Source organism: Cetorhinus maximus, chromosome 22, assembly GCF_964194155.1.
Source record: "Cetorhinus maximus chromosome 22, sCetMax3.hap1.1, whole genome shotgun sequence".
Taxonomy (NCBI): Eukaryota; Metazoa; Chordata; class Chondrichthyes; order Lamniformes; family Cetorhinidae; genus Cetorhinus; species Cetorhinus maximus.
Window position 1 is genome coordinate 31,924,700 of NC_135900.1, and position 13,295 is coordinate 31,937,994.

General features: G+C 44.5%; 1 protein-coding gene across 2 annotated transcripts in view; it reads right to left on the reverse strand.

Annotated features, from left to right (window-relative positions):
* The window catches only part of met (MET proto-oncogene, receptor tyrosine kinase), a 148,564-nt gene that overhangs the window by 51,631 nt on the left and 83,638 nt on the right, over positions 1-13,295 (reverse strand). For both annotated transcript variants that reach the window (XM_078568043.1, XM_078568044.1), the window contains exons 4-5: positions 5,636-5,770; positions 1,621-1,794 (exon numbers count right to left, since the gene is read on the reverse strand). In XM_078568043.1, coding sequence (XP_078424169.1) covers positions 1,621-1,794; positions 5,636-5,770 — 309 coding nt within the window. The remainder of the gene's footprint in view (positions 1-1,620; positions 1,795-5,635; positions 5,771-13,295) is intronic.

The window sequence follows — 13,295 nt, forward strand, 5'->3', positions numbered from 1 at the left end:
TACTTGCACCAAGTCCAGTTGACCCATCACCCCTGTGCTCACTGAGCTACGGTGGCTCCCGATTAAGCAATGCCTTGATTTTAAAATTCTCATCCTTGGGTGGGATTTTCGGGTCATTGGGTGGATGCGGCAGGAAGGCCCCTGACCACGATTTCACGCTGGCTGGCCAGAGAGCTGCCTCAGGGGGCTGAAGAATTTTAAATGCAAAAATAAAGAGTTGGGAATTCAGAAAAAAATGTCCCCACGTGGGACTCACAGGTGAACATATACATAATAAAAATTATGTCAAAACATTTTAATTTTTAAAAAAAATTAATGCCAGAAACCTCACCCCGCCCGTGGTTGAGGTTTCCGCGAAAATGCAAAGGCCGCCTGGCTGATTCACCTCCCGCCAGCCGTAACGTTGGACAGGCAGAGAAAAATCTCCCTTAATTAATACTTTAATGGCCTTAATAGGCCTCTTAATTGTCAGGGTAATATGTAAACATACTGCAATTTAACATATTAGAGAGCTGCACTAGCTATAAAATACATAGGGCCTGCCCCCTCACCCCTGCTGGATGTGTTTTCGGTGGAGGCATGGACACGTAAAATATGAGGGGTGGGTAGCCTGCCGCCTTTCCGCCCACCCATAATACGGAAGATGTGTGGGCACTGAAACTGGCAGCCTGCCTGCCATTTTTAAATAAATAGTGAACTGTCAATCAAGCTTGTTACCAAGCCAACTGACCCCAATATTATGCTGCCCAAGCCATAATATGGTTAGTGTGGGCTGGCAGGCGGGAGTGGGCAGGCCACGTTTTGAACACATGGTTAAAAGGCGGGAAGAAAGGGAGGTCATCTTTCAGAGTATGCCTTTGTGCGCATCGGGGGCACATCCCCTCCCCAAGATGTTACCCCTCTCCGCGGGCCTTCAAAACCCACAACCCCCTCCCTCGATTGCCTGATATCTTTTTGCTCTAAAAGCAAGGGGCTTACCTGCCTCTGGGATCCACTGAAGTTCTGCTCAGGCCTCCTCACAGCCCCAGCAGCATCCACTACTCAGTTCGGGTGCTGCTGGGATCGCTAAGAGCTTCCGGCCACTGAAGGCAGAAGACCCACTCTCTTCCTGTGTAGTCCGCCTGCAGTGTGTTATGGTTGCAGGGTGGGCTATGTTTTGGGTGCACTGGCCGCTTCTTGCAACTGGGGATGGGGAGGGAGCAATACGACCCTCACCACCTGTGAAATCCAGCCCATAAAAATTATTTAAGGCCAGCAAATGTTCTTGACTGGACTCCAAATTTTAAAGCCTACATGAATGATTTTTAAAGAGTGACCCAAAACTTTACAAGATTTTTTTAAACCAAGCTTAAATGTGGGAGGAAGATTGGGAATTTAGTCGAAGGGCTTTTTGTAGCAAAGCACAAATATGATGAGAGTTAATCTATCTCACATACCACAGTAAATCAGATTAAGAGATGAGTTTTTCGACCATATTATCTTTCTGTTGGTGAAGTTGGAATTAAATGCACACTATGCATTTTTTATCAAAAATACTACAAATTTAGCGGGGATACAATCCAAGGAGCAACAAGTTAACTATTCATCTATTGTACTTTCATAAACAGCAGAAATTCTTACCTCACTGATGATAGGAGGGCAGATATTCTGGGCCCATTTCTGATTTGTACATTCCTGTACTCTGGAACACCTATCACCACACCACCCACAACGCATGAAGGAAGGAGCTGTTAAACACTTACTGCAGGATAAGAAATGGCCACACCCTGGGCCTATTAATGGTATTCTGCTTATCTGGCAAGGAAGAACATAGTAAATTTTTACAGTGCAATTTGTGAACAGTTGGGAATTCATTACGTCAATAAAAAAGCTTCTCTGACCCATTAGCTAATAGATAAGTAAACGGTTAATTTATCATACATTTAAAACTGAGTGGCCATATCATTCCAAATATATTGTGGCTACAGGTAGTGCTGTGAGGACCATATTAATGTACACTAGGACCTAATTTATACAGTGAGTCCCCATTTTAAGTCGCCTCATTTCACCTTAGCATCGTGGATACAATAGGGCTGGTACCAGTTTGCACAATTAATGTTGGGATTTCGCTCTAGCAACATTTTGCACTGAGACTCTCTCTTGCACCCCAACTTCTTTCCGCTCCCTGGCTTTCTCCCTCTCGTCGTTTTCCTTCCTGACTCACCTCCATGCCATTTCCCTGTCTGACCTTCCCAATCACAACTCCTCTCTCTCCCTGTCCCTGAGTGAGGGTGTAGGAGAGGGAATCAGGAGAAGAGGTGAGAGGGAGGGAGTGGGAGAGCAAAGCAGCAAGTGGGAGGGCTGGGGAGGGAAGCGGCGAATGGGAGAGGCAAGTGGCGAGTTGGAGGGTTGGGGAGGGAAGCGGCGAGTGGGACTGTCCAGGAGGGAAGTGGCAAGTTAGAGGGTTGGGTAGGGAAGCGGCAAGTGGGACAGTTGGGGAGGGAAGTGTTGACTGGCAGAGTCGGGGGGGCCGGGGAAACAGCGAATGGGCGGGTATGGCCGAGTAGTGGATAGTGTAGAGGATAGCCATAATCTCCAAAACGATATAGATGGGTTAGTGGTGGAGGGGGCGGTAAAGTGGCAGATGGATTTTAACATAGAGAAGTGTGAGATCATACATTTAGGGAGGTCAAACAGTTACAGGGATTGCATAATTAATGGGAATATACTAAGAGGGGTAGATGAAGTGAGAGATCTTGGCGTACAAGTACACAGGTCCCTGAAGGCAGCAGTTCAAGCAGACAAGGTTGTAAAGAAGGCATATGGAATGCTCTCCTTCATTGGCAGAGGTATAGAATATAAAAGTAAGGGTATAATGTTGGAATTGTATAAAACACTGGTGAGGCCACAACTGGAGTATTGTGTGCAGTTCCGGTCACCACATTACAGGAAGGACGTAATAGCTCTGGAGAAAGTGCAGAGGAGGTTTACAAGAATGCTGCCAGGGTTAGAAAAGTGTAGCTACGAGGAGAGATTGGATAGGTTGGGGTTATTTTCCTTAGAACAAAGAAGGCTGAGAGGTGATTTGATTGAGGTGTACAAAATTATGAGGGGAATAGATAGAGTGGACAGGATAAAATTGTTTCCCTTGATGGAGAATTCTAGAACCAGGGGACATAGATTCAAGATAAGTGGCAGAAGGTGTAGGGGGAACATGAGGAAGAACTTTTTTACGCAGAGAGTAGTGGGTGTCTGGAATTAGCTGCCCAAGTTGGTGGTAGAGGCAGAAACTCTAAACTCTTTTAAAAAGTACCTGGATCTGCACCTAAAGTGCTGTAAGCTGCAGGGCTATGGGCCGGGTGCAGGAAGGTGGGATTTGAAAGGGCACCTGGGTGTCCTTGGGCTAGCATGGACAAGATGGGCCGAATGGTCTCCTTCTGTGCTGTAACATTCTATGGTTCTATGGTATGGGAGCAAAGTGTCGACTGGGAGAGTCGGGGAGGGATACAGCGAGTGGGAAGATCCAGGAGGGAAGCGGAAGGTGGGAGAATCGGGAAAAAAAGAGGCAAGTGGGAGAGCCGGGGTGGGGAGCGGCAAATGGGAGAGTTGGGGAGGGGAGCGGAAGGTGGGAGAGTTGGGGAGGGAAACAGAAGGTGGGAGAGTCGCGGTTGGGGGTTGGGGGGGGGAAGCGGAAGGTGGGTGAATCGGGAAAGGAAGAGGCAAGTGGGAGAGCCGGGGTGGGGAGCGGCGAATGGGAGAGTCGGGGAGGGGAGTGGAAGGTGGGAGACTCGGGGAAGGGAGCGGAAGGTGGGAGAGTCGGGGAGGGATTCAGTGAGTGGAAGTGTCAGGGAGCAGGAGGGAGAGGAGGAGGGAAGTGATGAATGGGAGAATTGAGGAGGGAAGTGGAGAGTGGGAAAGTCGGGGAGCAGGAGGGAGTGGGGGAGGGAAGTGATGAGTGGGAGAATCGAGGAGGGAAGAGGAGAGTGGGAGAGTCAGGGAGCAGGTGGGAGTGGGGGAGGGAAGTGATGAGTGGGAGAATCGAGGAGGGAAGAGGAGAGTGGGAGAGTCGGGGAGCAGGAGGGAGAGGGGGAGGGAAGTGATGAGTAGGAGAATCGAGGAGGGAAGAGGAGAGTAGGAGAGTCGGGGAGGGATGCAGCGAGTGGAAGAGTCGGGGAGCAGGAGGGAGTGGGGGTGGGGGGGGGGGGGAAGAGGCGAGTGGGAGAGTCGGGAAGCAGTGAGGGGGAGAGGCAGTGAATGGGAGGGAGCAGAGAGGGAAACGCTGAGCAGGAGGAAGATGGCCAGCAGGAGGGAGTAGGTAAATGGGAGGTAAGTAGAAAGAGTTAGCGTATTTTTTATATATTTTGAAATTTGTCTTATTCTAAAAGTTATTTAATTTACAAATATAGGAATTTAAGATTGTACAGTATTTCAACTTACTGGATGTAATGTTTTAATGTTTTTCTTCTCATGAGACAAGTCCTACAGAACCTAACTAAAGCTTTTGCATTGGTCAGAATGGGAAAATCTGATTTGCTTAAAGTTGTTTCACTTAAAGTTGCTCTTTTCAGGAACGCAACCACCACATTAAGCTTGGAATTACATGACAAGCCCAAATGTACTTAACCTTCCCTACTGGGAAGCTGCAACAGATAAATCCAGAATTTTCTGGAACTGGATATCTTATAGCATGCCCCGTTCATTAGATTTTTTTTCTCCCCTCACCCTTAAACTGGAAAAAGTTTTGTAATGTAAATTGCTAGAAGGTGTGAGCTGATCATGGCATGGCAAGGTCAACGTGTATCTGGGACCTGAGTGAATGATGGGGCCAATAGTCTATCTCCTTAACCATTGAGATTTAAGGATAGAGAATGAAACAGATAAGGAGGGTGAATTAGAGTGAGCAAATTAGAGTCAAATTAGGCACAGAATGAGAAATAATGAGAGGGAAGGATTGAATTGAGAGAAAAAGAGATAAGGGAAAGAAAAAGCATGAAAAAGTTAGCATTTTTCATTTTAAATTTTAAAAATTTCTAAGAGCAATTTAATACCTTCAGGAATGAAACATCATAATTTGATAAAAGCAAAAAACTGCGGATGCTGGAAATCCAAAACAAAAACAAGAATACCTGGAAAAACTCAGCATAATTTGACTTTTGTTCCCCTTCTGGGCCAAATAGGTTGAGTGGAACTGCAGGAACATAAATCTCTTCATAAAAAGGGTCATTATGTTGTTTAGTAACTTTCTGCAGCAAGTTTAATTTGTTTTAACAGTGCGAATGAAGCAATTTCTCAAAAATTGTGGGAAAGTTGATGGTAAGCTGCTGTTTTCACAAGGTTAATGATGAAGCAGTGTAAATTGTTCAATTTGTGGCAATTCACAACTCAGTCTCTTGCTACAAATTGCTGGGCTATTTACACATTATTAATCGTATTAAACTCACTGCTACCTTCGCAGCAAATTCTGGACCATGGTAAAAACCATTTGTGCCTTTAGACATCATGGAAGATGAACTGGTGCTGTTGTATTCATGGAAGTCAAATGAACTAGTCATCATGTCACATTGTGACGAAAGCAAATATTTGAAGGTGAAGGTGAAAGAATCTTAAGAAATCACTTTTTCATGTGATACCGTATTACAATCAAAGCAAAATGTACCTTTTTCCCTGTGATGACAATTATGTAGCCTTCTTCAGATCCAGATTGTTCAACTATTACTTCAGGAGATACCGAGCTGGAATCCAGCTGGAAATTTACATGGGGCATTGATCGCTCAGTTCGGGAAAGCACCACCTGCAATGATAACATATAAAGCAACTTTCAAACATTTTCAGAATTGGTCAGTGTTCTATCTGCCATAAGTAATCACTAATGCAATGATATCAAAAGGCAAATTCATCATGACTGCAATGCCAGAATGACTTCACCAGAGGAGGAAAATAATTGTGAACATTTACATTGATGTAAAAAGGTTTGTGAGCCTGTGGAAACAACTTACTGTCTTCTATCATTCAACATAATGAGCTAGTTAAAATCACTGTTATGGATTGATTCACTTGTCATAAGGCAAATTTACTCCATACAAGCACCCACAAGTATCTATTGCATGAAAGTAAAGCAGCTCCACCTTTGCAATCACTGTAACTACCTCTGAGTACAAATCGAGAAATCATGTCCAATGTGGTAAGGGGTCATGATGGTGTAATTAGTCATGGAAACCTCATATGTGTCTGCAGGAGAAGATGGTAAACCACAGCCAATGAAGGAGGAAAGGACAGGGGAGTTTCAGCGATGCAACTTGAGTGAAGTGGCAGGTGATGCTGAAATGGATGGACATGTCCCAACTGGGAGTTCATCAATTTCTTTCCTGCCTTGGTCCTAGTCTTGGTCACTGAATATAAAAAGGTAAAGAACCTTGCTAAGCAGTTGAAATGGACAATTAAACCCATTTCTAGTGGTTAATTTATTAATTTGTCTTTGTATTCGTCCCTCTTGTCTGTTTCAGTGGATTTTGTTCCTCTTCCATCTTGCTACTGCCTGAAATTGGGGAGATAGTTTGATTGAAAACTCCTCACGCATCCCACCCCTACCATCACCGCCCCACCCCCCACCCCACCCCGGGCCCCAACCGCCCAGCACCGCTGTAGTTAAACCCTTAAATTGGCAAGTTCCAGCATTGGTTGATCCAGCATTGGTTGATCCAGCCATGTTCTGATTCTGTTTGTATAGCAACTAAATCTAAGACATAATAGTTTGCTGACATTAAGTCTCAGGTCAAGATGATCGTACAAAGCAAAATCAAATTTGTTTCACTTGAAATCAATGTTTAGCTGATCAGAGGCTAACCTTTCACAGAATCTGCAAAAAGCAGCTTGTCTGACACTCCGTCACAACCCCAAGAATTGGCATACCCAGTCACATCAACCTGGCGGGGAATATATGGATGGTGAGTATGAGGTGGAATCACTGAGCATTACTGAGCATGTGCAGGAGCAGCAAGAGAAGGAAGCAGATGAGGCCCCTGCTGTAGTTGAACAGGCAGTGGAGTTTGATTGTCATAGCATTACATTTAAAAAAAACAAATGCTTCCAAAGATAGATTGCTGCAGTCATTAGAAAGTCTGCTAAACAACTTCTGCACCATGATGACAAATGTTGAGTAATCCAACACCTGCAAGTAAGGATGCTGATTTATGGTATTAAAAGTACAGAATCAGCCTGGAAGTGAGTGGGTGTTACAGGATCATCTGCTGCTCAGCCCCTCACTGCAGAGCCCTTGTTAACAGTCATAGGTTCGCTTATGAATACTTCTACTGCTGCAACACAGACCTTGGCTGCACTATGACAAACTCCACTGACTGACTCACACAAGGGTGGCTCAAATAAAGAATGAAACTGTCCGCTATACATCTGGTCAATACTATCCAACTACTCTGAAACCCATGGGCAGAGGTGGCAGAGAGGCTGAGACAAAGGATCTTTGGACCTGTGTGTTGGAGGGCTATGCCCATATTTCCAGTTAGCTGCGTCTTATGGAGTGCTAGACCCAGAACAATTGGCCCTCTAGACATATGCGGTAATTTAATACCTTTGTACCAGAGTACTTCACATGAAACATTGACAAAATCAGTTAAAAACTATGTATTTTCCATAATTATCAAAAGGTATTATTTTTGTTTCTGTCATATTTTGGAATGTTACAGAAACAAGCATTGAATATGTCATCTTAGGCCAAAAGGTTCCTGATTCAATTCCCAGGTGACACTGAGTTAACTGGTCTGATAGAAGAGGTTATAATTCTCTGTGTCCTGGATAAGGACAGGGTGTCCCAACAGTTGAACAGTCCACCCAAGATTTGTTGTCTAGGCACTGAAATGAAGAAATGGTCACTTGGGCAAGATGTCCTACAAAGGGTGTGGAAGGGTCTGCACCATTTACAGCCCCAGGAATGTGCCGGATGCCAAATCTCCAGGATACCCTGGTGTTGGAAATAGTGTAGAGCTCATCCATGCCCTCTTTTTAAATGGTAATGAAGCCCCACCTGATTCCATCAGGAGCTTCAGATGCTCATCCCAAGGTACAGAAAAGATTCATGGAAATAGTTCCAGAGGCAAGAACTTCTGCTACTATGGATACATTGGAGAGGCTGGAGCTGTTCTCCTTGGAGAAGATTGAGAGGAGATTTGATAGACGTGCTCAAAATCACGGGGGGCCTGGACAGAGTAAAAACTTTTTTTTAAATGCAGAGAGTGGTTAGGATCTGGAATGCGCTGCCTGAGCGTGTGGTGGAGGCAGATTCAATTGAGGCCTTCAAAAGAGAATTGGGTATTTATGTGAAGAGAAAAAAATTGCCTCTGCCTGAAATTGGTGAGATGGTGTGATTTAAATACCCCGCCCCACCCCACCCTGCTGCAGTTAAACCCTTAAATGTACATAGAGACTTGGAACGTTAACTCTGTTTCTCTCTCCACAGATGCTGTCAGACCCTGCTGAGTTTTTCAAGCATTTTCTGTTTTTATTACCTTAAATGTACAAGTTGCAGTAATGGTTAATATAGCCATGGTCAGGTTCTGTTTGTATAGCAACTAAATCTTAGACATCATTATTTACTGACATTAAGTCACAGATGTAATGTAAAATCAAATTTGTTTCAATTGAAATCAGAATGGAACAAGCATCACAGATGATTAGCCAAAACATTTCAATTATAGACTGATGCCTAAAATTGGGCTTGTTCTCTGGGTTCAATATAATGTCTTGCTTCGCCTGTAAGCAAAGCACCGCAAGGGTTACTTCAGTTTGAAAGCATTTTTTATTGGCATTGTAAACCTGAACTGTGCCAAAGAATGGTATACCTCTGGTTCATACTTGTAATTCAAGCCCACAACATTTCAGACAGTAATTATGCCAGAAGGAGCTGCATTTTAAAGCTAGAGTCACCTTAGGTCCTGAAAGCATTTTACCTCTGCCAATGTGTCTGGTCCCGAACAGTGACTATAATCGTGAGCTTTTCTGCCATGTACATAATTTAAACTCAAGGGGTCACATGTAAAAATTAAGGACAAGAAATGAAAATTGGAAATGGTTAGTCAGTATGTGAAGTAGATTACTGGCAAAGGTGATGGGACAAGAAACTTTAATGGGCTTCAAGTCGGAATTAAACAGATCCATGTTAACAAATGGGATTCAGGTATATCACAAAGACCCCAAGTGAGTGCTGTGGATAGGGTGGGCTAGATGGTCCAAAGATCTTCTCCTGTTTCATCCTAGTACCATGGAGGCAATTTTAACCCCCCCAAAATGGGCAAGTTCAGGTTGGGATGGCAGAGAGGAGGGAGTTAAATTGTTAAAAATCTGAATTCCTACTCCTACTCGTCTCCAGCCTGCCCACTTCCTGTTTTAATGGAGCTGGAACAGGGGCAGGTGACCAACTGTGCAAAAATTTAACACAGGATGATGAGGTTTCTCAGGCCTTGGGAGACCTGTCAGCTGAACCAAATTGAGGGAGTACTGGAATCAGCTCCAGTCCAAATCCCTAACCCTTTCTGACTGAACACCCCACCTCGACAATTACAACATTCCCCATAAAACCTTCAATCTCCCCATACTGCTGAGCTCTCCCCAGCACCCTCCCACAAGGCCTCAAACCCCACACTCCCAGGTCTTCTATCCCACCCCAGTTCCCTGATCTGCCCCCACCACCCCACTGTCCTAACAGTTCATTATGCCCTCCTCAGATTTGGACCTCACCCCACATCCTGAGAACCAGAGGCTCTCAACCACCACCTCAGGATCACTCACCCCTCCAATCGGGGCATGGACTTACCTGGCCCTGCAGCCTCCTCTCAACTACCCTGTCCAAATGGATGCCAAGCCTGCCTATCAGGCTAGTTTCTGGACAGGGAATAATGTTATTTGCACACTGTGGAGCTTAAGCCCCATAACCCGTGATGCAACCTTGACTTGCAGGCTTCCTGCATTCAATTGGTCCACATCCCACTCCCACCGACTGGGTCAAGAAAGTTAAGTTTCCTGCTACATTACTAAAGTTCAGATTCCACCCCATTTTGTTCCCCACCTCTCTTGGTAAAGTGGGAGGTTGAACTCAACTCCCAATACTCTCTGCCACCATGGAGTTGCGATTGAGGTTTAGTGCCACACCAAGCTTCTCAGTGCTTTAAATCCTCAAAAATCCTCAAAGCAGATTTTATATTATTAATATTGCATCTTGAATAAATCAAAGTAGTCTTTGAATACAATGTTTGTTGCTTGCAACCCACCTTCAAGAAGGTGATTTTACCAACTTAAGACATTGCAAGAGAAACACTCCTGGTAAATCAGTCACTTCATATTTGTATTAACTGTACTCTATGTATGAAAATGGTCTATTTTTTAAAAAAACTGGTTTTTGAGTTTTAATCAATAGCCTTTGTAAGATTCTTCCTATTAATTTCCATTTTATTTTGTTAAGAACTCCTTGTACTTACCTCTGCACAAACTATGCACCAGTCAAGCCTCTACATGTCTTTCTTCTTAGATAGAAAGCATATATGACATCTCAACCATTACTTAGATTGAGCAATAAACATTTCTTTCATCAATTCTTCTAGTTTTTTGATGCCCTGAGTTATATGGAGGGGGCAGCAATCATTCATCCAAAACCATAGAGCCAAAACTGTGTGCAACATTGTGGAAGACCACTGAGTCCTCCAGTGCATCATAAATCTCCATGCCCTCTCTATGTTAGGTCAAAATTAATCCCACAGTCTTTCTTTCTCCCCACATCCTGTATCTTTTTCTGCTTCAATTATTTAGCCATTTTCCATTTAAACGATGCAAAGCCTGTGCCTTAACTACTCCCTGGTCCATGATCCAAAAATTTCACGTAACTTATATCTTTATGCTTTCTTTGTGCTAATAATCCTAAATTGATGATCCCTCATTACTGACTTTCTAACCAGAGAAAATAATCTTTCCCAACCATTTTATCAAAGCCCTTCATAATTTAAAAAATCTATTAAATTTGATCATAACCTTCCTTGTGCCCAGCATCCCAAGTCTCGCCTCATAACTATGGATTCTTATCCGTATTATCATTCTAAAAAAATCTAACGCTTTAAATGCCCTTCCTATAATGAAATGGCCAAACTCCACACACTAATTAGTGGCCTAACTGTTATCTTGTACTAATTTATCATACGCTCCTATTTTTTACTCTATGCCCCTATTTATAGAATCCAAAAAGTGAATTCACTTTACAATTACATGCATTTACCATGAATTGATTTCCCTTCACCTGTATTTTCAGGGAATTATGTATTTGCACCCCTAGGTATTTGTCTTCCATGACACACATCACTTTTCATTGTCTGTCTCTGGAGCGTCTGCTCCCATTCTCTGTTTTCCTTCTCAAAGTGCATACTTCATATTTGTCTGTACTATATTGGACTGTAATCTCTCTGTCCATTCCACTAATCTTCCATGGTTTCTGCAGTTCTCAATGTTATTTGCTGAACTTTGTGTAGTTAGCAAATTTCAACATTGTGTTCCCTATGACCAAATCCAAGTCATATACAGAAGAGGAGAACATAAAAGTAGACCCAGCACCATTCTTTTGAGTACACTACTCTCAACCTTTCACAAATTTGAGCAACACTCATTAACCTTTAACTTTTAGTGTTTAATTGACTGCCACTTCTCTTCCAGGAATGCCCACCTTGAAGAAGTACTGCTCTTCTCTCCGACAGGATTTCCGCTTGTCTTTTTTGCCCTGTTCACCTTCATTGCTTTCCATTTCTCTCCTGGTGTTTGACAAGGTGCTTACTAAAATTCGCTTTCACAGCCATATGTCCTTCCTCAGTGACTGTCTCCATCTCCGCCTTACCCCATGTGGATTCCAACTGAAGTTCCATCCCTCATGTTTCGAACCTACCCAGGATTACAGGTATCTCCGGGACATACAACGCTCCTCGGACTGCTGTTCTTGTCGCATCCTGAGATCCACACTCAGTGCCATGCGCCGCTATTATGAACACACTCGACCTCTCCCTCCAACAGCACCGACTCACCCTATCTCTAAGCTGTCCTTGCCCCCAGTTTCATTTTATTCTTCGCCTCATCCGATGCCTTAACAAGAAACTTTGTCTCTTTCTTTCAAGCGTAAAGGAACGCAAGTTCCAACAACTCACTGATACCAACACCCATCCAGGACCCTCAACCCCTGCCCGTCCCTCTGACCCCATCCTGTCTTCCAATCCCAGCCCTGGCCGGGTATTCACCATAACCCCTGACCTTCCCCTCTCTGATGCTGAACGTTCAGTGCTCAGCAAAGGACTCAGTTTCATACCCTTATGCTCTCATCTCAATGAATTTCGGGCTCGGCACGATGCTGAACTCTTCTTCCGCCGCCTTCGTCTCCGTGCTCACTTCTTTGGGCAGGAGTCCTCCCCCCATTCAACGAATCCTTTCACCTGCCTCCAATATTCTCCCTCCACCTGGACCCCTCCCTCTCGATTCTTACCTGCTCTTGATCTTTTCATTGAGAGCTGTTGGGGTGGCATCAGTCATCTCAATTTCTCTGCTCCTCTCACCCATTCTAACCTGTCTGTGTCTGAACTTGCCGCACTCCGTTCTCTCAGGTCCAACCCTGACTTTGTCATCAAACCTGCTGACAAGGGTGGTGCTGTTGTTGTCTGGTGTACTGACCTCTAACTCACAGAGGCTGAGCGCTAACTCAAAGACACTTCCTCCTACCTCCCCCTGGACCATGACCCCACCACTGAACATCAAGCCACTGTTTCCAGGACTGTCACTGACCTGATCTCCTCTGGAGATCTTCCCTCCACAGCTTCCAACCTCATAGTTTCCGTGTCAGATCGTGTCAGCCTGTTCCTGCCCCAGGGAACTCATTTCTTGCTATCTTGACTCCATTCTCTCTCTCCTTGTCCAGTCTTTTCTCACCTACATCTGCCATGCCTCTGATGCCCTACATCATATCAACAATTTCCAGTTCCCTGGCCCTAAGCGCCTCCTCTTCACCATGGACATCCAATTCCTCTACGCCTCCACCCCCCACCAGGATGGTCTGAGGGCTCTCCGCTTCTTCCTCGAACAGAGACCCGAACAATCCTCATCCAACGCTACACTCCTCCATCTGGCTGAACTTGTTCTCTCACTGAATAATTTATCCTTAAACTTGTCTCACTTCCACCAAATAAAAGGTGTGGCTATGGGTACCTGCATGGGCCCCAGTTATGCCTGTTTCTTTATGGGGTATGTGGAACATTCCTTGTTCCAGGCCTACTCAGGCCCCCTCCCAC